The sequence below is a fragment of the Chelonia mydas genome, chromosome 15 (genome assembly GCF_015237465.2).
Source record: "Chelonia mydas isolate rCheMyd1 chromosome 15, rCheMyd1.pri.v2, whole genome shotgun sequence".
In the NCBI taxonomy this organism is placed as follows: Eukaryota; Metazoa; Chordata; order Testudines; family Cheloniidae; genus Chelonia; species Chelonia mydas.
In genome coordinates, this window is record NC_057856.1 from 26344130 (window position 1) to 26368895 (window position 24766).

The window sequence follows — 24766 nt, forward strand, 5'->3', positions numbered from 1 at the left end:
TGGAGTACAACCTGGAGCTGCGTGCTGAAATGCCAGACAGCCACCCGGTTTTTCCCGTGGCACGAGGCTGCAAAGGCATGATACGCTTGGTGCATTAGCAGATTTTAAAATAAAACTCAGCTGGGAGTTAGTTGCATGGGCTCAGTAGCTGCATGAAAGCACAGAACTGCTGTGAACATCAACTGCGTCACTTCTTCCCGACTGTAACAATCCAGGCTGCAAAGTGTCCCTCCTTTGGAGGCAGCCTCCCTCATTTTGGATCTATTTTCAGACCGTTTGTAAAGTAGCTGCCTCTCGTGGGGAAGGATTTTGCAGCGCATTTTAGCGAGACCTTTACAGGCTCGTTGTCACCGTTCTGAAAACAGTCCCTTTTTGTTTTTTCGCGAGCCAGATTCTTCAGTAATTAGATGGATAAACACGTAAAGGGGGTTCCCTTTCGTCTTCTAAAATCCTCCTTCATAATCTTACTGTTTGGAAATAGATATGGGGGGGGGGGGGGAGAGAGAGAGAGAGAAGAAGAGAGGAACAATTTAACAGCCATGTAATGCCAGCATGGATCCGCATTCTCCCTCCACAAAAAGCAGAGCTGCTAACAAGCGCTTTGTGGAGAAAAAGAAATCACGCTCTGAAAAATATATTAATATAGTCTGTATATGTATCGATGACACAAGAACAAGTTAGCTACCGTTTTTACAGACGATAATTAGGCTCTCTCTGTCCAGGACAATAACATTTGTTGAACAGGCCTGGGCTATCTGTTTCTCTGCAAGGGCAAAAGGGTTTACTTACCCGCTCACCACTGATGAATGCAGTTCTCAAGGTGAAGTTGTGTTGTTTAGCTTTTTTAAAACATATTTCTAAATATATAGCTATATAATCTGTATCCCCACTTCTCTGGGGAATTTGCAAGTCAAAACGTATCTTGTTAAGACATTTAAAGATCTTTATATGGCAATGGTGTAGAATCAAAAAGCTATAGAAAATGTTGTCCAGTTATGTTGACTGACAGTATCCAGTTAGGACTTTTACTCGAGGCTTAAATCTAGGTTCCTGTGACAGATTTACTCTGTACATTAAAAGGACAGCCAGTGGCTTTCCAGACGACACAGAAACTCAAAAATGTTTCCCCCAAATATTTTAGTCTGTACATGTTAGTGTGAAAATACCTGGTTAACATTTACTGTATGTAAACATTTTAAAAAACATCTCTCGCTAGATATTTTGCTTTATAAATAAAATATTTTAAAAGCATAAAATTGTTTTAGCTAAACAGACAAAAAAACATAAGACATGCAAATGAAGGCTCAGAAATAAGGACAACTCCAGTAACATTAACATGAAAACTACACTTAGTAAGGACAGAATGGATTGGGTACTTACAATGTAAAAGAAAAAAAGTTTATCATAGTAAATTTTTATGCCAGAATTCACTATTCCTAAATCTATATTTAAAACGTTACCTTATAAGCACCAAAGGAGTTAATAAAAATGGCCAGGAATTAAGTGTTTAATACAGGAACTATTTTTTTAAAATTTATTGTTCAGTCATAATATAGTTATAAAGATTAAAAAACCCAAACAAAAATATGTATTTACTTATTTTTGAATTCAAAATTGTTACTGCTGACATAAGGGTGTGCCATGACCTAGTTACACAAGACAAAGATGGATTCCAAATCATAAGGAAAAATCCAAATCTTTTTTATCTTCCTTCTTCATTGAGTCCTTTAAAATGTTGTCAGACATTAATACAACACTGAGAAGTCCTGAAATGGATGGTGTGGATTCAAATAAAGTATCCCCTTTTGGAACAAAGGAAAACCCAGTTGGCCATTTAATTCCATTGCAGAAAAATGGCTGCCTGATCTGTTGGCCTCTCCTTAGCTGTCTGGTGAAGGATGTTTTTAGATCAGCGTCTAATAACTCAAGCCAAATGGAAGCTGCGCGCTGATTGGCTGCGGGCTCCTGGTGCCTTTAACCAGCCAATTACCTAACCACGGCCAAATTACAAACCAAAAGCACAAGATGAGCTAAAACAACATGAAGCCCAAAGCCAGGCGAGACGCTCCTCGCCCAGGAAAAGAGGCAAAAAGAGAGATCCCCAGCTGCCTTTCACCGCTCAAACAAAATGGAAGCTCCACGCTGATTGGCTGCTGCAACCCCAGGACCTTTAATAAGCAAAACTGCTACTTTCTCCCCCTGGTTCCCGTCCTGTGCAATGGACACATTGTAACACCGCGGCTCGCCAGCCAGCGGGGCTCGGTGGGGCTGCGGGAACACACTGTAGCGGGGGGCCAGACACACAGCCATTCAGCCCGTGCCCCGGGCTGCTCCCGGGCTGCCCCTGCCAGGCTCAGTGAGTGCCCCCAAACTTGTCCCACCTCTGTCCATCTTGTTTAGAAACAGTTTGCGCTAAGGTAAACGCAGCCCGCAGATTCCAAGGAATTCCCTGCATGCCCTTAAAGCGGGGGGGGGGCCCCCTCCCCAGGCTCGGTCGGCTCGGGAAAATGCATGGCCCTTTATTTCGGGTGGGGAGGTGCCACGGCTCGGCGAGGCTGGGGGCTTCGCGGCGCGCTGCAGCTGCTGTGAATGTGCCTTCGGTTGAGGGCGGTTAGCCATTAGCCGAGCTCCATAGTGGTGTATTGTGGGATGCCTGAGAAGCAAGCAGAAAGCACACACACAATATGTGTTGGCTCGCAAAAAAAGGAGGCAGGAGCCTTTCAAAAGCAGTGTAATGTAACCAGCCGAATGTGAAGAGGAGCTCGCCTTTCGCTGCAAGGAGACGATCGGCCGCCTCACTCAATGTCTTTCAAGGAGATCAAGGCAGGGGAAAAAGCCAAGCACCCAGAAGACCATGGCAAAAAACAGAGTTCAAGTGAGATTGGGTCTTTTTCCCCCCCCCTCCCCTTTCTGTCTCTTGTCTCACGGGGGTTGTCTAAGATTTCCCCCATTTTAGAGTCTTCCTGTTTGTGTATTTCCCCCCCCCCCAGCTTTGATGGGTTTAATGGGTGATTCTTAAAATGGGATCTTTATTACATTTTTTTAAAACTTTGTGTTTTTCCCCCTCCTCCCCCCGCGCCAGGTTGGATCAACGGAATGGAGAACAGCACACAAGCCAGCACTTCTGTCGAGAAAAGAAATCACCACTGGAGAAGTTATAAATTGATTATTGACCCAGCTCTGAAAAAAGGACAGCATAAACTCTATCGTTATGATGGGCAAAATTTTAGCATGCCTGTAAGTGTTTTGCTTTTTAAAATAAATTATATACCCCGCACAAACCTCTACCTAGCCCCCCTCTCTAGCAGTCCTTGTTTAGGGGAGGTGTTGTGGGGAAAAGATTTTTTAATGCTGTAATAATTCATGTTGTAACAAATGTTGGAGGGTGGGGGGAGGAAAAGGCATGAAAGTTACTGCCACCTGACACAATGTATTCAACTGTCAGGATCCCAAGAAGGAGCTAAAACCTGGAGCTTTATTTCTCTGTGTTTCCAATCTGTGTCTATTTCCCAGTAGTATCGCAATTTGACACGTGTTTGTGTGCTTTTCTCTTCCCCTGAGGCTTCCCCTGCTTCCCTGTGGTATGTTTCCCGCCCCCCTGTAATTTCTAGCAATATTATTGATGTTTTTTGTGTGTTCTGTTTTCCCCCTCCACCCCACCTTGCAGAACTCGGGAATTGCTCCGGTGGATTGTGTCAGAGATCCCAGGATAGGAAGAATATGGACCAAAACCAAGGAGTTGGAGCTTTCTGTTCCCAAATTCAAGGTACCTGCCCTAACCTTTAGGTTTAGTTTGGATTCTTGTTATTTGTCAATTGAGCTTGAGTTTGAAATAACTTAATGGGCCCTTTAAATGACAGATTCGTATTAATATTATCTGGCAAACCGTTTAACAATAATCCTATTCCATAAAGAAATCAATACATCTGTCTGATAGGATCAGTTTACCTGTTTTGAGTTACAACTCTGATGCTTGATATAGCTGCTTAAAATATGTTTTTAAGATGAAAAAGTAACCATTTCCATATGAATTTCTGAGAGTGCAGAGGCTGGATTTCTCTTCAGACTGGTGTGACATTGTAGACAGTTTCTTTCCCCAGAGTTCTAAGGAGACTAACTCTGTCTGTCTGTTCCAAATGATTTAATTTTCTGCTGCCAGTCTCCCTCCTGGTTCTTAATTATTTGTATTTAATTTTGTGTTTGTATAAATCTCCAGATTGATGAGTTTTACGTGGGGCCAGTGCCTCCCAAGCAGGTAACCTTTGCCAAGTTGAATGACAACATCCGTGAAAACTTTCTGACCGACATGTGCAAGAAATATGGTGAAGTGGAAGAAGTAGAGATTCTCTACAACCCCAAGAACAAGAAGCACCTGGGCATTGCCAAAGTGATCTTTGCCACAGTGAAGGGTGCCAGGGAAGCCGTCCAGCACCTGCACAACACATCAGTCATGGGCAACATCATCCATGTGGAACTGGATACAAAAGGTGGGAAGCAGAATTTAGCTTAATTCTCTGTATAGTTGCAACCCCCTGCATCCCCTCTCTGCTCTTAAAGTGATATGCTTTTCCACACTGGAGGGGCTGGATGATTAAGAAATACTAATAAGTGAATGTTAGTCTTTCCCCATCTGCCTGTCTCTCCTTTTCTCTGGGCCATTGGAAGTCACGTGGAGCTGAATGTGTTGTCTGTTGCTAGGAGACAGTCCTGTAATTTACAAAATGCTGCCATCCTGTCCATTTCATTCACTCACACTGACACCGGGTTTGGCAAACTCTGCCCTTGCAATCGCCCTCAACCCATTTCAGAATCTCTTTACAAATGCCTTGATCTAAACTGGTGACTGTTTTCAGAGGCTTAGAAATGCACTTCGAAATATGGCTGTAAAGTTTTTTCCTGTCTTAGAAACTACTATATCTTTAAAAAACACCCGACTGAACTGCAGCAGGATCCTATTTTCTGAGCTCCTGGCGTTTCACTGGTACTTAGCAACAAACCCAAGTCTGGCAGTAAAAAGTGTACAGCACTTGACACTGTGTGAGAGCACGCGAGTGTGTGTGTGTGTGTTCTCTCTCTTAAAGGGACAGTAACACTTTTAATCCTCAGCATAACTAAGGCACAATGGTACTACTACAGGAATTAACAGTACAGTAACTATTCAAGTACTGAAAATATTAAAATTCTGCTTATTGTTTTATGTGTGTGGTTTTTTTCCCCCAAACATGCTAGTGAAGGACCTTTCTAAACATCTGGCTAAAAGCTAAAGCAGTGAAGTACACAAAACGTTACAGGCATTTATTTGTAATTTTTATTATAATTATTTATTATTAAATGCATTGTAAACATGATAATTCCAGTTTTAAGCATGTGTTGCACTCTTTATCTTCAAGAAAGAGGAAGAGCCCATGAACACCTTTCTCTCAAAGCAAAAAGTGCTTTGTCTCCGTTAACCAAACAAAGTATAAAAAAATGTTTCAACAACCTTCAAGTGCAGTCAGTGTTTACATAACATTTAGTATGTAACACATGTTATGTGAGTATAATGGAATAATTTTTGACATTACTGCCTAAATATTAAAAGAATGCCCAGAAAAGTTTTTTAAATCATTTGCCATTATAAATAAACCGTGACTGTGAAATGCATATGCTTTGATTTTTGGGATTTAATATTTTTAGCACTATTTCATCTTAAATTGTATATCACCCTATTAATTTGAAATTTGAGGGAGATTAACATATACATTGAAATTGGAGCAAAAGCCACTTTCAGATTTAATAATGGGAATTAAAGTGGATTCACAGGGGGTGAAAGTAGGTATTAAGAGGTTTCAGAGTAGCAGCCGTGTTAGTCTGTATCCGCAAAAAGAACGGGAGTACTTATGGCACCTTAGAGACTGAGGTGCCACAAGTACTCCTGGTTTTTTTAGGTATTAAGAGAGTTCTTGAGCAAGCTGATTGGAGAGTTTTCCTCAGTTTTTTGTTGATTTTATATTTCACTTTTGTAATCCTAGAACAGGTGGTCATCGTTCAAGAGCTAGGAAAGTTAACTGCATGTTAAGTTGGTGGTTTTGCATGTTTTAATTACTTTGGTGAAAACACTAAGACCTCTTAATTTTAAATTGCACTTTCATTTTTACATATAACTCATAAACTCTCTCTATGCGACTCATTTTAACCTTTTAAAAACTTGTGGCTATTCTGGTTCTTTTAAAAGATGCAATAATACAAGCAATGCTTTGTGGTATGGCAAGATCAGTTAAAATATAATGCTAAAAATAGCGGTTGCAGCTTATGACATCTTTGGCTACACAGTCTGTAATATTTATTTTACTTATCCATTTATTCCCAATATTCAGCTTTTCAAGAAGGTAGTAAAATGCACTTTTATAAAAATTCAATATTAGATTCCAAATTTTAGCAAAATAAATGAGTATAAAAAGGAGTGCAAGAAGTGTTTTATCTGTGTATTTAATGATCAAGTGGTCAGAGCACAGGACTAGGAGCTTGGAATTCATGAGTTCAAAATTCCCGCTTCTGAGATGGACTTCCTATGTAGCTTAAAGCAATTCAGTTAACTTATCTTCCTCCATTTCTCCATCTGTAGAATGGATATAATAGTTAATTACCTACCTCACTACCTCTATGGGGGTAATTCAAAGCTCTGTGAAAATGAAAATACTAAGTATTTATTAATGTTTTACTGAATAAAAAAGGGAAAATGAGGAAGCTACGGTATTTGTGCTATTTAAAAAAACTAATTTTAAACTTGCTTCTACATCACAACATTGATGGCGAGTGCTATAATTTCATGTAAATTCAATATTTCAAATGCCCTGGGCCAGATCTCCAGCTGCAAATTGTCATAGCTCCATTGACTTTAACTGGGCGATGACAGTTTACCCCAGTTGAGGATCTGGCCCAATATTTATGTATGTGAAGCAGTGTTGTAAAACTGAACATTATTGAAGCCTGATAGGCAGTATTTATTCATCCAAAATTGAATTTAGTGGGCGTTTTACCTGAATAATGCAGTATCAAGCTCTTAATCTGGAGCGGATTCTTTAGACAAGTGCATTTGTAGATACTAGTTATGCACAATTATGTACGAGAATTGGGTGTTCGATCCTGCAGCACTTACTCATGTAGTCCTGTTAAGTGGGAGTACTCACTCACTTGAATACATACTGTGTGTGTGTGTGTGTGAGTGAGCTGCAGGTTCAGGCATTGGGTTTGTGCATTTTTACTGTATTTTATTTCTTTTTCAGTTATACATTACTTACTTTTTTTATTTGTAATTGAAAAGAAAAAGATTAAAAACCCTGGGTAAGAAACATCTTCTGCTGTGTTGACTTAAACTGAATTTTCAATTAAAAAAAATTATTCTCACATTCTAAAAAACAAAGAACTCACCCCTCATGTAAGCAAAATTGAAAATATCTCAAAGGGTCTGACCCAGCTTCTTTTGAAATCCGTGACAAACTTACTGACTGCAAAATGAGCAGGCTCAGGCTAAAAGTAAACAAAGTTGTCTAATATTAAGAAACTGTGTCTTCACTAGAATTTAGCAGCCTGAAAATGAGAATGTTAAACACAGATATCAGTATTGCATGCAGGTTTGCATTCTGTAGAATGTTCATGCTAGGAAAGTGCTACTACATACACATTTACACCAAAACACAGGTTAGCTAGTACCTTCTTGGAAAAGTGATAATTATTTTGTCCATTGTGTTCGATTGCATCTCTTTTGTATTAATAACACCTCATATTCTATTGGAAAGGTTTATGAGGAAAAGGCTTCTAAACTGGCTACAGGTATTGTCAGAATTAGTTGTTGCATTTAGTGAGATGAAGCTTTTATAAAAGTTACATTTTTGACACATGTAAAGCATTTGACACTTCTGAGAAGGGAGAGATTACTGCTCACCGGAAAGCATGGCGCAGAAACAGAGCAGCCAAATAGAATGAGAAGAGGGAAGAAAACTACTTAGAGACCTCTCTCTCAAGGGAGCACATTAACAGAGGCTACTGTATCTTTAATTATATACATCAAGTTAAGTGTAACTACTAATGCTGGATTCTGCCCTGGCTAATTTTTTTTACTGCTTTCCAGTACCTTTTCCCATTCATCTCAGAGAGGTGGCCTATTGTTAATGCATTTTTTCAGATGCTGTAATTGAAGATGTGGTCATTCCCATTGTCCGAGAAGGGAACGCCTTACATCACTTGTCCCACAGATTTTTAAGAAGCAGTGGCTCTTACCTTAAGTGCTGCCCTGGCCTCCTTTACTGGAAAGATGTTGGCTAAAATGGGGACTATTAAGAGTGCTAGCTGGGTCTGGGGAAGGCTTAATAAAGAGACTTTCGATGTACACTGTGTGGCTTTTTTTTTTTTTTTTAAATAAACTTTCATTGTGGTTTGTGCAGGTGAAACCCGTATGCGGTTCTATGAACTGCTGGTTAATGGTCTTTACACTCCGCAGACCCTTCCTGTAGGCAATGAGCAGGATGTCTCGCCAACTGTGAATGAAACTCAGCAGGTACAGTTTGCTTGGGTGTATTTTAATCGTACATTTCTAAAAACTTACAAGCAGATAGTGGTTGATTCAAATAGATTTTCCTATAACAAGTGATGTGTGGTATTGTTTTGTTCCATCCTGGGGTAGTTTTGTCAGTACATTTTAAAAATTACTTTAAAATTCATTATCTGTATTTAAATAAATACATTGAATTTAATAACTGGAACTTGCCACAGCAAATTTAATTCTTTAAGTATCATGCACAAATTCACTCTGTTCCTAAGTGAATATTGTGAGTGATTTGTGTCCTGTTATAAATATACAGAACCAACTAAATGCATCCTAGTAACTTTAGTAATTTCTGTAATTAAGGATGCAGGGCCAAATCCATCCATCGGGTCCTCCTGTTGAATTCAGTGGAGTGACTTGCAAGGATAAACTTGGCCTCTTTTCCTTCACTGTAAAGGTTATTCTAAGCTTTTGCTAGAAGATGGGTAAGATGTGTGTTTTGAATTTTAAAGGTTAGGGTATCTTTTCTGCTTTTTTTTCTCTTAAAAATATCAGGAATGCCCATCCTGGTTCCTCTGTAGTTTTTCAGGAGTCTGTCTCATGCGTTTGAGATTTTTCCCCCACACCTTTCAAAATGAAGAGTAGAGGTGTTGTGTCTTTAACAATGACATCAGTTCTCCAAAATGGTCACTGGAATCAGTTAGTTAACAAAAACAGAGCCAAGAAGTTCCAAACTCAGGTGTCTAAAGTTTGGCTCTTAAGTAGTAGTCTATGTAAACATCTCTCTTGCAACTGACTGAACAGGCAGTCACCTGCTTCTTCATGGACCTCCATTTAAATTAGAGAGATTCTTTATGGGCCCACCGTTGTGCGTGGAATCACCTGCTGGTTTGGAGCCATAGACTCCCAAATAAAAGTGGCCTGACTTTTCAGTGGTCTTGAGCATCCTGAGCACCCATGGATTTCTGTCCACTTTTATGTAGGAGTCTGATTATGGATTTAGGGGCCTGACTCGAGGCATCCAGGTTTGGAAGTTTTGGCTTTAATAGTTTTAAACATTGTAGCTATAAATCTTTTCCCCCTCTCAATTGCTCACCTTTCTCTCTCTTTGATTCTTATACTGTTCTCATTTCACTAGTTCTCCAGATAGACAAGCCTTGAATACTGAATATGAAAATCAAACTGAAAAAAAAACAAAACAAAAAAACACCTATCCCCAAACTCCCTCAAAACAAAACCTTTCAGGTCATCTTTCTCCATCATAAAGAGGCCTCATTTCCTCCTCAGCAGGTCATCCTTAAATGTGGAAGAGTGGAACTGAAAGAGGTTGTGATTTGACTAGATAGCCCAGTCCTGCCAGGTGCTGACCTCCACTGTTAGGCACCTTTCACTCCCAGTGATTTCAGAAGGAGTGGATGGTGCTCAGCATTTCACAGAGAGGTACTTATTGCCTCGTTACAGATGATCCAAAATGAATGTGTACACTTCTACTATTATGGGTTGTTTTTCACAGTTATTAATGAGACATCTAATTGCTTCATCATTTTTTGTTTACATCAGTCACCACCATTATTGTTGATTAAAGGGCTTGCAATTTATTATACAATATTATCCTGAACTCAATTTTTTTGGGGTGACCCACAGAACAGTAATTCTGGTGAGTCCTTCAGTTAATGTCTACCAGATTCTGCCAAGACACTGCTAATGTGCTGTAGTAATTCCAGTAGAGTCGCTTGAAATGTCTTGATTTGCCTCCTTTCCTCCTGTTTCAGCAGTAAAGGTCAGCTGATCTGCCTGCTCCCTCCTTACAGCCCTCCCTCACTCAGGGCCTGATCCAAAGCCTATTGAAGTCAATGGAAAAACTCCCATTGACTTCAGTGGGCTTTGGATCTGGCTCTTTCGTTGCCCTTGGCTGGGATTGTGCTCTTGGCTCTCACCTGCAGGCAATAAAATACCCAAAGAGTTGATACACAAATTAATTATAGGAGGAGTAAGTCTGACCTAAGCTGCCTTTGTAACCTTTGGAGGAGGGGGTGGGGTGAGGAAGAGAAAGTTTAACTGCCAGATCTTTATGGTCTGCAACAGTCATACCATGCAAAAAATAACTACGTCTGCAAGTGTGTTTGTGTCAGTGTATCAGACAGTTGGGTGCTGCACAAAACCCGACAATGCTGCTGATTCTGTGGAGCCACTGGCATGCAAATTTTAATTAAAAAAGTAGCAGATAACTTTTAAATAGGATCTTTAAAAACTATTACTTCACTGCGACCTCAATAAAATCTTCTCTGTTTTTTGGTTGGTTGTTTTTATTGTTGCTGTGTTAGAGCTCAGACCATCTCTTGCTGATGTGCAAGGGATTTAGACTAGGTAACTCTCTGTTGCCTATCTACATTACTGAACATTGATTTTGGCATGATGCTGATATTACTCATCATTGTTTGCGGGGTCTTTCTTTCTTTCTTTTTCTTTTTGTTACTGGCTTCAAGCTTTAATCGGATTGTTTGGATAAACCCCTCAGTGTGCCTTTGAAGTAAATTTCATTGAGATCTATTATTTGGCTGTTCTGCAAGGTTCGTGTTTTTTAGTTTTTAGATTCCATAGCTGGAAACATTCTACCTGATCATTGTCTTTGTGAAGTTTCTGTTTAATTTTTGTTTGTTTGTTTGCAGTTCAGACACAACCTCTTTACATATAGTAGATTGACTCTTCTGCTAGAGCTTAACATGTGACAGGTGGGGAGATCAGGGGTCTGAGCCGACAATCAGACCAACAGAAAGCCCCATTGACTTCCACAGGTTCTGTACTTGCATACAGATCTACTGTGTGGAACTGATAGCAGGTGTGGAGCCAGTGTGTGTATGTATGTGGTCTGATTTAATATGTGTATGGTCTGATATGTAAACTAGCTACTTGGGTCCCTTCATACTGTGTAAAACAGTCTTAATCTTTTGGTTTCAATGGTACTCTTTCATTCTCTTCTGTAGTTACATTCAAAAACTGACAGAATTTTTTATTTTATTTTCAGTATTCTTGATGTCTCATGTTCACCTGATTCTCTTGACCTTTTAACATTGCTGCTAAAGAATAAATAGTATTTGCCCATTTCCTTTACTTCCTCTCCTACAGACTTTTTAAACTAAAATAACTGCCTACATATTTCAATGGATAATTATTTGTGCATGACTTGGTTTTCAGAGTTACAAGCACCCCCTACTGCCGTGGAACTCAATGGGAAGTCTTGGTGCTCAGCTTCTCAGAAAATCAGACAAATAGTTTTTGAATGTGTGTGCGTGTGTGTGCATATCTATATATATTATTTACTTTTATTTTATTTTTTATAGTTGACTGATTCTGTAAAACGTCTGAAAGACAGTAACCTTTCTTCTGCGGGATCATCCATTACCCCAAACAGTAGCACCCCGTTTTCCCATGATACAGCCTATTCCAGCTGTCGGCAAGACACCCCAAATTCGTATAGCCAGTATACCCCACAGTCCCAAGGAACCCCGCTCACCCCACGACTGGGGACTCCGTTTTCCCAAGATTCAACCTATTCCAGTCGTCAAACGACACCAGCTTACCATTACGGACAGGACTCTGGGTATAAACCCAGGAGACATGAAACAAAATTTACAGATGCCTACAATAGACGACCAGGACATCACTATGTCCATAACTCAGCAGGTGTTTACAGAGGGTCAGAACATCAGTTTAGCACGTTCAAGTCTCATCAGCAAGAGCCAGTACAATATTCTCACACTCCTCCCTTGAGCCACTCGGGTTCTTCAAGTTATAAATCTGCCTTCTCTCCATACCAAGCACCAGCTGTATTTCCCCCATCTGATGAACAGCAGTATCCCCAAACTTCCAGAGACGCTGAGTACCGGAGACCTGCACCACCTCCAGCTGAGATCTTAATAGAAGGTAGTGCTGCTACTAATATTGATTTTGTTCCTGTGAAAGAAAAACAGGAGGAACTCCCATCCCTGCCACAGTCAAACTGTCTTACCGAACAAAATACAGCATCCTTCTCTCAGACTCCAGAAAGGAGTGAGACGCCTGGCACCCCAACCATGGAGTCTGAAATGCAGCATAACAGTTTAGACTCGAGGATTGAGATGCTCTTGAAAGAGCAGAGAACAAAGTTACCTTTTCTCAACGAACATGATTCGGACAATGAGATCCGAATGGAAGGTAGCCCTATCTCTTCCTCCTCCTCCCAGCTTTCTCCTATCCCATTGTATGGCTCTAACTCTCAGCCCAGTTATAGAGGTCAAACCCCATCCTCACGTCCCTCCAGCACTGGCTTGGAGGACATTAGTCCGACACCGTTACCAGATTCTGATGACGACGAGCCAATCCCTGGGACAGCTACTCTGAGTCAGAATTCAAGAGGAACGTCAGAGGCAAGTATGACTCCTATTGATCAGCTGACTAGGACATCCAAAGCTGAGACTTCTGAGACTAAAGAAATGCTGCCTGGTGACCAGACGCCAACATCAGAAAAAATGGATGAGGTAAGAGAGAGAGAGAAAATTCAGATAAGCTACATGAATGTCTATGTGACTAGAACAAGGTAGAGCATGTACTCTATTCAAAAAGTGGTCTTTAAAAACTGCTGTGGTTTTTTTGAGCCAGGGTGGTTTTAGCCAGGTTTGACTGAGGGAGTTGGTAATGGGTTAGATGTGACATGAGCTGATGGTCTTAGTCTAGTTCCTGGTACACAGGCATCCCTATTTCAAGAACAACCCCTGTAATTGGTAGTTTCATGTAGGGAGCTCTAGGATTGAATAGTCGATAGAAACTGAATTCCCCCTTGGGGGTGCTCCTTCCAGCTTAGGGTTGAAACTTATTGGTGAGACTGTGTGGAAATTTGCATTACCACTGCTCGTGCATGTACTGTCCTGTGGATCAACAGATTCTTGAGTCACCAGAGCTGTCAGTCCAATACCGCTTGCCAGCTCTGACATCCCTTTTAAAAATACATCTACTTTGGTAGTTGTCACATTGTTTATTCCATCAGGTGTGAACAGGAAACAGTTGTTGGGTTCTAACATACTCTTTCCTTAAGCGATTTAGACGAGAGGTAACTGACCTACTGGGGATGTGTTCCACTGAGTCTTCCAACAATAGAGCACAGCCTGCTGCCTCTAATGGAGCATTTGGGGATGAAGGACATCAAGAGCTTAACTATATGGAATGCTGCCAGCAGACAGAGAGTGCATTGCAGTGGGTGTTTTATTTGGTATTTCAATTGAAACAAATGTGAGTAGCATACCGTAATGTACATTTGGGTCCCAGTATAACACGTCACTGACAGTCAAATATATATCTTCACAAGTGCCTGACCCTTCTATTCAGTACTGTTTATAACCGGATCTCAAGCAGATGAAATTATTATAATTTGAGTACAAGGAAAAATCACATTCAGGGAGACATCTAATGTTCTAGATTGGTGCTGTCTAATAAATGAACACTGTGTAAAAGATAATTGTTTATTTATAAAACATTTCTGTAATTAAACTGGCAGAAAATACTTCCCTGTTCTGGTAAACAGTTGCTTCATTTCCACCCTAGAAGTGGCTGCATTTCAGCAGCAGGTGCAGCATTCCTGGGCATCTGTGGTTTGCAAAGTGCTTTGGGATTGTTTGGGTGAAAGGCACTACAATCATCAGATCACACATTTTAAAATGTTAAATAAGGCTAATAGGAACGTTCTCCTGAGATCTATTTTTTATGCCTAAATGATGACCGATACTTTGTGTGTGTTTTGTAAGTAAGTACATGTTCAAATCTTTTTGAACTTGGACGTGCCGGTCCAGCTTTAGAAGCAGCTTAACTACTTGGTGTGCCCCCATTCTCTTTATAGGCTGACACAGTCTCCACCCCTCTGGTAACAGGACTGCAGAGGAGAAAACTCTCTGATACATGTTTACTTTGGGGCCCCAGTCTTGGTTGGGAAGTGGGTTTCAAACCAGAAGACATTCCCTGTGGATTGAGAGAGGATATTTTTGAAAAACCCACGTTTTGTGACTTGCTTGTTCACAGATGGAAACTCTGCATGATCTGTTGGACATTATGGGCTTGAATCTGCTTTCTTTTAACAACGAGCATTTCAGCACATTTTAAAAATGGGATGAATGCCAGTGTAATAGTTTGGGATCAGGGACTTTCTACAACTGCAATGTTAATGTCCCTTACCGGCCTCAGAGGAGTTCCCGGTATATTGTATTAACAGATTGTAATATGGGACAACAGTGTGCAGAAGTTGAAGCCTGTGATTAATCTTAGTCTTCCCTTAACGAGTTACCAGTGTCAGAAGTTTGTCTTCACAATTCTGTTGCACAAAATGGAATATGTTCTAAAAGCCTATTTAAAAGTCAAAAAGTTGTTAACAGTATCTCAAAACCTATACTCCCTGCTGTTGTAGACTTCTTACACAGAGGTATTTTATTTTTTTTCTTCTTAGAGCTGTTTGTTCAGAACCTGCTATTATTTACAAAATCACCCTACAACTATTCCAGTGCGTTTAAAAAAATGTATGTGCCTTTCACTGCTCCTTTATGATGTGTGAGCTGGGTGCTTTTTTGCTTCTCTCCCCCCCAGTGACCACCCCCCTCCCAGTTTTCCACAAACTAGGTTCTGGCTACCCTCCCTTTTGCTGAAGGATTCTTTGAAGGACCGGAGTTGAATAGCGACTCCACCGGAGGCTGAAATTTGAGTTGTAGCTTTCCAAACTTCAAGTGAGTCAGAAAGGAGTATTGAGTCTTGGGCTGGGAAAGCTGCCGCTCAGGCATCAGCCTATTGTGATGTTTCTGTTCAGCTCCAGTCCTTCAAAGAATCCTTCAGCAAACAGGAAAGCCAGGACCTAATATTTCTAATGTGTGAGGGGGAAGAATAGAGCCAAAATTAATATTTGAGTGGGGAGGGGCCTGTAGTAGCCATCTTTCTGTCTTAAAGAAGCAATAAAGGGCAGATACTTGGAACCTGTTTCCTTCATAATTCACTTTTAAAGTGTCCGAATGTGTATTGATATACAGTCTGAGTGTACGCTCTATCTGTACACACGTGGACTGTGATGTCTCAATATTTGTAATAATAATACCCCCCAAAAAAGGTAGCAGAGAAGTTTTCGTTTAAGGTGGCAGCAGTTTTTCATGGGCCTAATCCTGCTTCCGCCAAAATGAATGGGAGTTTTGTCAGTGGGAACAGAGTTTGGCTCTACTTCAGAAATGCTGTTATGCAGTCACTCTTGTTCTCTAGGGAAAGCACCATGTACCCTGCATAAAGGCAGGAAACCCAGAGTTGCAATTGCAGAGGTTAAAATGAAGAGAGTGAGGCTGGTCCCGCATTAACCACTCTGCAAGACACCCGAGTTTGATTCCAGGATCTGGCCTGACTCTTTGAGCGTGGCAGTGTGTTTGGCTCTGAGAAAGGGAATGCCATGCTTCTGTCAGCAACACCTACCCGTGGCTAATCTCAGGATAGTGATTATGGGCTCCAAAGAAAGTCCTGTTAAGCTTCCCTTGGCTGAAAGAAAGCAGCTAAGAAGCAGAGCCTAAAGTGGAGATGAAATGTGGGCTGGGGGAAAGGGAGGGGCAGAGGAGGAAGGAAGGGATCCTCTTACAAAGAGCACATGCAAGAATTTGAGAGAACCTGTAGAGCTCATTCAAACTAGTCTTGAGTACGGGAATGAAAACTGGGGAAGTGAAATAGAGTTTAGTTAAAATTTTATTTTAGCAAGATTCCATAGGTAACACCAAGCAAAGCCTTTTGCCCTGCCTAACTGAGCGACAGTGAGGAAGGTGTAATCCTATCAAGCTCTTTCCAAAAAAAACCCCAAAACAATCTTTCTGTGTGTGGGATTTCAGAAGCGCAAGAGTTAAATATGTAACGTTTGACGTTTTGACATCCCATTTGAGCCGGGTCTTGTTTTTGCTTGGGGCGTGCTACAGGAAGAGGCCCTGCATGTGCATATTGGGGAGGACGGTAGGATCAGAACAAGTCACTTTGTTTTATATTGATGGTGCCTTTTGTGTTCCAGCGTATGAAGACTTTAAGCTTTTTTTTTTAAGAGCAGCTTTTTTTTATGATAAGAATGGCATCTGATTAGCACTTCACTTATTAGGAAATACTTTTGTGTTGGTGATCAACAGCCTACCAACTGTCCTTGTAAATTGCCTAAGCACCTATATACCAGAGTGATGGATGCCTTATAAATGCCTAAGATGATCATGAAAATAGGACGACTCTGGAATAATGAAGAGGCTATTGCTCTGCTCTGTACTTTACTTGCTGTGAGTTTTAGTCAAGGGATTTTTGACACAAATGGAGATTACACAATATGCAGTTGTCCTGAGGACACCGAAAAACTGCTGATGAAACCAGCTCCAAGAGCAAACTTTGTTTTTATGCAGTGGCACAGGTTTTCTTTCAGTTGATGCTGAGATGTGTTGTCACAGGACCACAGTTACTTTATTTTATAATTTTTTGTAGAGACTTTCTAGATCTAAAATTATAGATCAGCATAAATTGAAATGAGCCAAATGCATCTCTAGTTAAGCTCCACCGGAGTCACTGGAGTTCCATCCAGCATGAATTTGCCCTACGTATTTAAATGTATTTGAGCTTTTGTTCCTCCATAGTTATGCCTAGACTTTGGAAAATTTACCATGGAGCTGACCTGAAGAAGAGCTGTGTGTGCTTGAAAACTTGTCTCTTTCACCTCACCCACTTTGTCTCTGTAAAAATATCAGACAGGCCAGTTCCATTGTACCTCCCTAATTCCCCTCCTCAGTTTTAACTGGATATGGCATTTTCCTCCCCTCCTGTTCTAAAGTACTGCAGAGAGTTGTGTGCTGTCAAACAGCAGCTATGTTCGCACCCTAGAGTTGGTTGCATTTCAGTAGCTGTTGAATGGATTCCTATTAAACGTAGATCTAAATTTGCCTTTAGCAGTAGTGACCGTGCAGGGGAGCAAAGCAATGCCATCTGTGCTTCTATACTAGAACCATCGTGCCAGTGAAGGGCGGCCACAGGAGCACTTGTAGCCAGCTACGCCTTGCTGCTCCTTTGTAAAAGGGTGCGTGAGCTGCCTGGGAAACTCTCTCTTGATCAGGGAGTGTGGCCCATACCTTCTTGGAGCTATGCTGCACTGTGCAGGCAAGAACCAGCCCCCCTGCCTATGGTTCCAAAGGTGAAGATCTTTAAGTGCTGCTGAGTGGGGTGCAAGAGACACCCCCCCCCCCCATATTGTCTTTTCCCCATTCTCATTCCCACTCAACCCACGGCATGATCTGGCACATGTTAACTGCTTGGAGATCCTTTAAATACACAATGCTGTATAAAAGAATATAAACAATGATTCGGTTCATATTTGTTGAGGCTGGATGTTTCTGACGTATCCTTTTCTGTAAGGCACAGAAGTTTTAATTCAAGGTAAAAAGCAATGTAAATGCACATTGAGGCTGAGAATTTAAAACCTAAGAGCCAGGAAATTCAGAGCTATGGTTTCCACAGTAGCAGTGTCTTAGTCCTCATGCCCATAAATAGCTGTGTGAACTGTTATGTGTGTGCATTATATGTATGCGCACCTGGGACCCCATTTACAGTTAGAATAGGAACCATCATCTCTGGACGAGGTAATTGTGGGGGAAAGTTGCGCTGAATTTCCTTGTGCTAATTAAAGATGAAATAACCCTGAGAGCTGTGACATACTGCCCAGTCTCTCGAACACACCGTGTGTGAGTCAATGAAACAGAAATGTTCCTGAGCGCTGAGGTGTCTAGAATGCGATCATGCTTCACAGAACCTGCTCATAATCGAAATTCAAGAAATAGGTACATGTTGTGACCATTAATTTCCATCTCTGCAGCCAGCCAATGTCAGTGTAGCAGAGTCTGGGACAGTAGCTCTGTTGTATATGTGCATTATGTCACTTATGCCAAGCTTGTGCAATGTAAGCGGTGAGAGAGAGCTACTTAAACTGTGGATTCCGTTCTGTCATTTTTTACTTAAACAAAGCGCCTCATAGAAGACATTGTTACTGGAGGATTGAACCCTAAGAGTGTAAGGCTACTCAAGGGAAGGCAAATACCCAAATCCATTAAAAGATTATTTAAACAGGACGTTACATTTGTCTCTTTCAAATCCTCAGGGGCCTCTTCATTTCCAAGTGTGGGTCTACTGTGAAAACAGACGATGTAAAATCATTTTATTTGAATGAGCTCCTTGGGAAAGGTTCTGCTCCTGTGTAGAGGGTGACCAGATAGCAAGTGTGACAAATCGGGGCACTATTTTCTCAGCGGGGGGGTGCACGCATAGTTGCCTATATGAGACAAAGCCCCTACTATCAGGACATCTGGTCACCCTAGGATGGGAGCCACCGCAGCAGCATATAGGGACCATAAATAGCCCTCAAAAGGGCTAGGGAGAATTCCCACCCTCATCCTGGCACAGACACTCAGTACTCTAGCCACACTTAAAACTCAGGGTAGAGGGCATGCTAGGGGCAGGATCATGCCCCCAGATTCTGAACTGCCCCAGGCTGCGGAGCAAATCAGAGGCCGCCCTGACGAGGCTGTTGTAAATTGATGGTTGTGCTGGCTCCTGAAGCAGTGCGGAATTCTGAGGGTGCAAAAATTGCTTAAATGAAAGCCACCTTTTCCCTCCCCCAGAGCCTCCTGGAGGCCCAGCACAGGATTTCAACCTTTGTGTGGATTTGGTGTCCCATCTGCTGCTCTGAGTGACGAAAATGAGCTGTTACCAGTTTATACGCCTGCAGAGACAGTATGGCTAAGAGAGTGAAATGGACGGGCTCTCTTCCTCGTACAGTCTTGGACTTGTTTACTAACTTCTAGTTGGTCCCTTCTATGAAACCTCATTGAAGGCAAAGGAGTTGCACAATTGTTACCTTCAGTCATAATTTGGTCTGTAGAATCCATATTATTGGTGATGGTGCGAGAGAGAGACCAACTTGATTCTCACATACCTGGTTGCATTTGCAGGGGGGGTAGTTATGAAAATAGTAACTTGCTTATGAACAGAGCACATCTGATATGGAGTTGGAAAGAGATGACAAACTTGGAACTGCATTTTTTTACAGTCACTTTTCAGAGTAGAACTACATAGAACTGGTCAGAACTTCAGTTTGGTTATGTAAGTACGTACTGTATTGTGTTCATACATACATATATGCATGGATAAACATGTTTTTAAATGAAGAAATATTTCACTAGATTTTTATACATAGCCTTGATACTGAAACAGAAGAACAAAGGAACACGTGTCTTGTTAGTAACAAAACTAGAAATGGTGAAATGCTTGAGTCTGACTGAAAAATAGAAAGCATATTGTGGTTGAGAGGTCCAGTGCTTCTTTCATTATCTGGTGTCATGCTAGGACTCTGAGGCTTTTAAAGTTTGCATATCTAATATAAGTGACATTTTCATACCCTTTTATAAATCACTGTTGCTGGTTATATATCCTCTTCTAATTCAGTTTTCTCTCAGTTTTACCGTATGTGGTTTTCTTAACATTTTCAGCCATTTAAAGGAATGGCTATATATTATTCCTATTTAAATAATAAGTAAGAATACTGCTCAGAATTTGCATGGTGAAATCCTGTAGAAGTTCTGATACTCAAGGTCATACTGCAGCTTTTAAAGCTGTGTGTATGTGAGAGAGAGAGTGAGTGGGGGTGCACCATTTTACAGTGCAAGTCCCAATCCACCAGCATTGCTCCTAGAGAAGCATGCCCCAGTTGGCAACTCTGTCACTCTTTCCAGGGATGCAACATGCAGTCCTTTACCGCCCAGCTGGAGTTGCTTGTTGGTATAGAGGTTTGAGGCTTTGGCCCTGCCACTTGTCAAATAGCTATGGTCCATAGGGGATAATATCAGGGAGCAGAGACTTTGCTTCTCAAGGGATTTATGACCAACGCAATAGTTGGTGAATGGTCCCTGTTTTATATATGTCTAAATCCTGCTTTTCACAAATGTGACCATGCATAGAGGCAAAGCAGTGTGAGCTGTGTTTCTGGTACTAGAATCATCCTGCCAGTAAAGGGGGCCAGAGGAGGACGCTGCCCAGCACACTTTGCTGATCCTTTGACCAACTCCTGTACAAGGACATTGTGTGGGGGAGACTCTTGTGCTGCCTTCTCCTCCCTTTCCTCTTGTGCTCCTGTGCAGGGTTTGGGTATGTCTTAGCCCCAGAATATCTTAGGGGCTTATTAAAAATGCTTGACTGTTATTTTTGGCGTTTTAATTTCTGCTTTTTGTAAATAGTACTTTCTCTAGACCTTTGTTCCCATCAAAGTTCAACCATTAGTTGTGATGTTATTGATATTTGATTATCTTAAATGCATGTGGTGAGGTTTCATATTATAACAATGTATACCTTCCCCAAGAATTCCTTCAGTTTCTCCAATTCATTATATGCCCAATTGTCCTCAGCACTTGGTGATAGTGGAAAGTGACCAAGTGAAAGCAAACAAATTACTTGGTAAAAGTGTGTGGCAAAATGAATGGCACTGAAAAATCATGCCAGTGTATTAGGTAATCTGTAGAAATATTGAGAAAATAATTGCTGTTGACATATTGTGCTATGCTGCCTGCTGCCAGCATTAATCTCTCAGTGATTTTTTAAGAGAACCGAGAAGCCACTGTGCTCTATGTTCGGAGTGCCCTGTCTGTCTGTCACACATAGAGCAATAGATTGACTCGTACATATTCACATGTTCAGTTGCTGTTGCCTTCCCTGATGTACCCTGAAAAAAGCTTATGTTCAAATAAATTGGTTAGTCTCTAAGGTGCCACTTGTACTTCTTTTCTTTTTCCTAAAAAAACAGTTAATGAGTAGGACTTATGCACACGTCAGTTGCAGGTCATGCCTGCGCCCCATGAACTTTGGTTTTCGGTTTGGGGCTTAGTTTGTACCTAGCGCAGCAAAGGCAGAACTCAAAAGGAAACCAGTGGGTTCGTTAAACCCTGTGCATGTCATACCTGGGCACAAGCGTTCGTTTGATCCAGACTGCTGTCTCAGGGTTTGTTATAAAACTGCCCGTTGATCTTTTGTAAATGTTGTGCCCATCCAGGGATAAGTTTTTGATTTAGGTGACTATAAAAGATTGGGAGGCTTAAAAAAAAGTTTCTTTTTAAAAATTTATTTGTTTAGCCTTGGCAATGTGATTGTGCTTTAGAATGTACAAAAATAAAGAAGTGCCTGTTCTGAAAAGATTACAGTGTAGAACACTGGCACATAAAAATCAAGATGCACTAGGAAATCTAGAGGTGGTGAGTTGGATTTTTTAATATGCTCCTCCCCTAACTTATCATAAAATCACTTCTTATAGTTTTTGCAAAAGTGAATTTTTAGGAGTGATTTCAGTTAAGGGAAGTTGATAGGTTGGCATCCTGAGATCATTCTATGCATAAAGGACAGCATGAACAATGCACAGAGAGAGGAATGAGAGAAGGAAATGAAACCATTAGGTTTCATTTCTCTGTTTGAACCTGGAGCTGGCAGAGTTTCTCCTGGTTTGGAGGTTTGGTTGCAAAAGGATCACACTGTTGTAATAAAATTGCCAATTTCACATTTTATGATTCTGATATTTTGACTTATGCATTTTGTTGGTGGGATTTAGGTTTAATGTGTGTTCATTTTGATGTAATGTAGGTTTATACCTCCTGTGGAGGTGATGAACATATGATAAATACAATTTATCATGATTCTTTGACCAGCAGCTCTCCTCATTTACCTACTATCCATGAAGTAAGTTGATGGCAGAGCTAGAGAAAGAACCCAGGAGTCCTGAGTCTGCAGCTTTAATCAGGAGCCTGGGAGTGAGAGACAGTCAGACATTTTCTACACTTCTTTCTGGAGAAAGCTTAATATAATTCAGGGCAAGGATCGCATAGCTGTGTTTTTGTTCAAGAAATGTGTTCTTTTCACATGACTATATGGGATTGAAATGCAGTGAATACAGTAATGAAGAAAGACTCCTTTAGAACAAGGAGACTGTTTTTTTTTTTTTTTTTTTTTTTTTGGTAACCAGATTCCTCAGAGCTTCCCCTTCTCCCAAAGTGTTTTGCAGAGACTATTATTTCAGGTGCTTGGTGTTTTTTCCAGCCACTAAACTTTAATCCAGAGCACACCAGTGATATTGGTGCAGGCTTTAGACTCGATCAGGTCAGGTTTAAGTTAATGTTTGGAGAATAGTTTGTAGGTTTCTGCACCATTCATCTCCTGTGGCTGTGCAGTCACTAAATATATCCATTTCAGCTGGAGGATGTTGTGGCTAGGGGGGGTCCAGCTGCAGATATATGAAATGTTTCGGTGGAGGGAGGCAGTTAATATGGGCAAAAAACACAGAAAACCCGTTATCGTGATATGAGCTTTGTACTGTTGCCTAAAACATAAATAACTCTGAAAATACAAAGTTCTTTAGTACTAAACCAAAACCTTTAAATTCAATTGAAATGTAAGGAAAAGTTGGACAGAGTCATACATTGTAGTAATAGGAAAATGTGCTTAAAATATTACATTTTGACTAGGGAGCCATCTTTGAATTTGTTCAAACATTATTTTTGTTTTTTTAAAAGGGATGTGTCCAGTCAGAGATGGCCACAAATTTAGATTAAAAAATAAGTTGTAATACAAAAATCTTTTACAAAACCTAAGATGGTTAGAAATGTTTCCATAAATAAGTGCTGTGTGAATGTCTCACCCTTATGCCTGATCCTCCAAAAGCATCATATAGGTGGAAGCCTGTGCCCATGCAGAGCCTCATCGCAGGACTGAGGTCTAACAGATTTTTTTGCTTTTAAATTCCAATGGAAACTGCTTTTTGTTTCAACAAACACCCCACTGCATTGTCTGCAACCCAAGCAGCGCAGCCTAGTGCAGGAGAGCCAGAAAGTGAAACTTGCTGTAAACCAAAATGATCTTTCTCACTACTGGATATTTCTTTTCCAGTTCTGCCCATGACATTCTCGGTACTGGGACATACACAAAGATGATAGTACCTGTTCTGAAAGGCTTACAGTAATCAGTTTTCATTGTCAGTAGAAAAATACAACCTTGGGGTGGCATAAAGAGAGAATGTAAAAGTTTTAATATATTTTAGCTGTTAAAAATCTATAGTTTTATTAATGTGGATGAAGATTTTGTTGGGTGAGGGAGAAGATATTGGGGTAGGCTCATCCCTGATGGAACTCGATTGGCTTCAGTTGGACAACACCATGGATGCACTGGGATCTTTATTATTGATCTGGTAGCATAATTTTAAATGGTCCAAAGAATTTAGTCTCTCTACGCTTTTGACTCACGTTTTTGGCCATTTTCATTAGTTTGCTGTGGCAACAACATTACTCCACAATTGCCACTACTTTTTAGCAAGTTACAGCATTAATCTTGTCTGCAGTGTGTTAAGCATATTGATTACAGGATATGGAATAAAATTTAAGTAGCTACTGTTCATTTTTGCCATTTTTAAAGGAGGTGTGAGGATAAATAATCCAAAATAAAAAGGTATTAACTGAAAACCATAAGGTAAGGTATTTTTAAAGGGAAGATGCATGATTGGTCAATAAAGAGACCCAGGCTTTGGAAACTAGGTAGTTAACGGACTAAATCAAGTAGGTGAGTTGTGGTGGACTTAATTCTGAATACTTAAGCAAAGAGCTGTCTTCAGTGTGGAGTTATGGCTTTTCTCACAATTGTTTGCACCTTGTTTGCATATAGTACTTTGGATGAATAATCTGTCTATGTAGGTACTCATCTGTAATTTCAAACTAATCAACTAATCTCATGGGAAAGCATATTTTGATAAAAACGTTATCCATCTGGAGTAATCTAGAAGTGGCCTAAAACAGAAAATATCATATCTATATCTATATAGATAGATATATAGCCTCTATATAAATCCATGGTACGCCCACATCTTGAATACTGCGCGCAGATATGGTCATCCCATCTCAAAAGGATATATTGGACTTGGAAGAGGTTCAGAAAAGGGCAACAAAAATGATTAGGGGTATGGAACAGCTTCCATATAAGGAGAGATTAATAAGACTGAGACTTTTCAGCTTGGAAAAGAGACAACTAAGGGGGGATATGATAGAGGTCTATAAAATCATGACTGGTGTGGAGAAAGTAAATAAGGAAGTGTTATTTACTCCTCCTCATAACACAAGAACTAGGGGCCACTGAATGAAATTAATAGACAGCAGGTTTAAAACA

General features: G+C 40.6%; 2 protein-coding genes across 4 annotated transcripts in view; one reads left to right on the forward strand and one right to left on the reverse strand.

Moving 5' to 3' along the window:
* RHOF (ras homolog family member F, filopodia associated) overlaps window positions 1-1514 on the reverse strand; it is a 46651-nt gene extending 45137 nt beyond the window's left edge. For 2 of the 3 annotated variants that reach the window (XM_037878544.2, XM_037878542.2), the window contains exons 1-2: window positions 790-1304; window positions 12-467 (exon numbers count right to left, since the gene is read on the reverse strand). In XM_037878544.2, the coding sequence (XP_037734472.1) occupies window positions 12-95 (84 nt within the window). In that variant the 5' untranslated portion in view covers window positions 96-467; window positions 790-1304. Of the gene's footprint in view, window positions 1-11; window positions 468-789; window positions 1305-1380 lie in introns of those variants that run through there. The other variant, XM_037878543.2, reaches the window with a different exon arrangement.
* Window positions 1515-2064: 550 nt separating this feature from the next.
* Window positions 2065-24766, forward strand: part of SETD1B (SET domain containing 1B, histone lysine methyltransferase) — a 73499-nt gene continuing 50797 nt past the window's right edge. The window contains exons 1-6 of the mRNA XM_027820814.3: window positions 2065-2875; window positions 3083-3237; window positions 3668-3766; window positions 4217-4487; window positions 8424-8536; window positions 11866-13041. Coding sequence (XP_027676615.2) covers window positions 2803-2875; window positions 3083-3237; window positions 3668-3766; window positions 4217-4487; window positions 8424-8536; window positions 11866-13041 — 1887 coding nt within the window. The 5' untranslated portion in view covers window positions 2065-2802. The remainder of the gene's footprint in view (window positions 2876-3082; window positions 3238-3667; window positions 3767-4216; window positions 4488-8423; window positions 8537-11865; window positions 13042-24766) is intronic.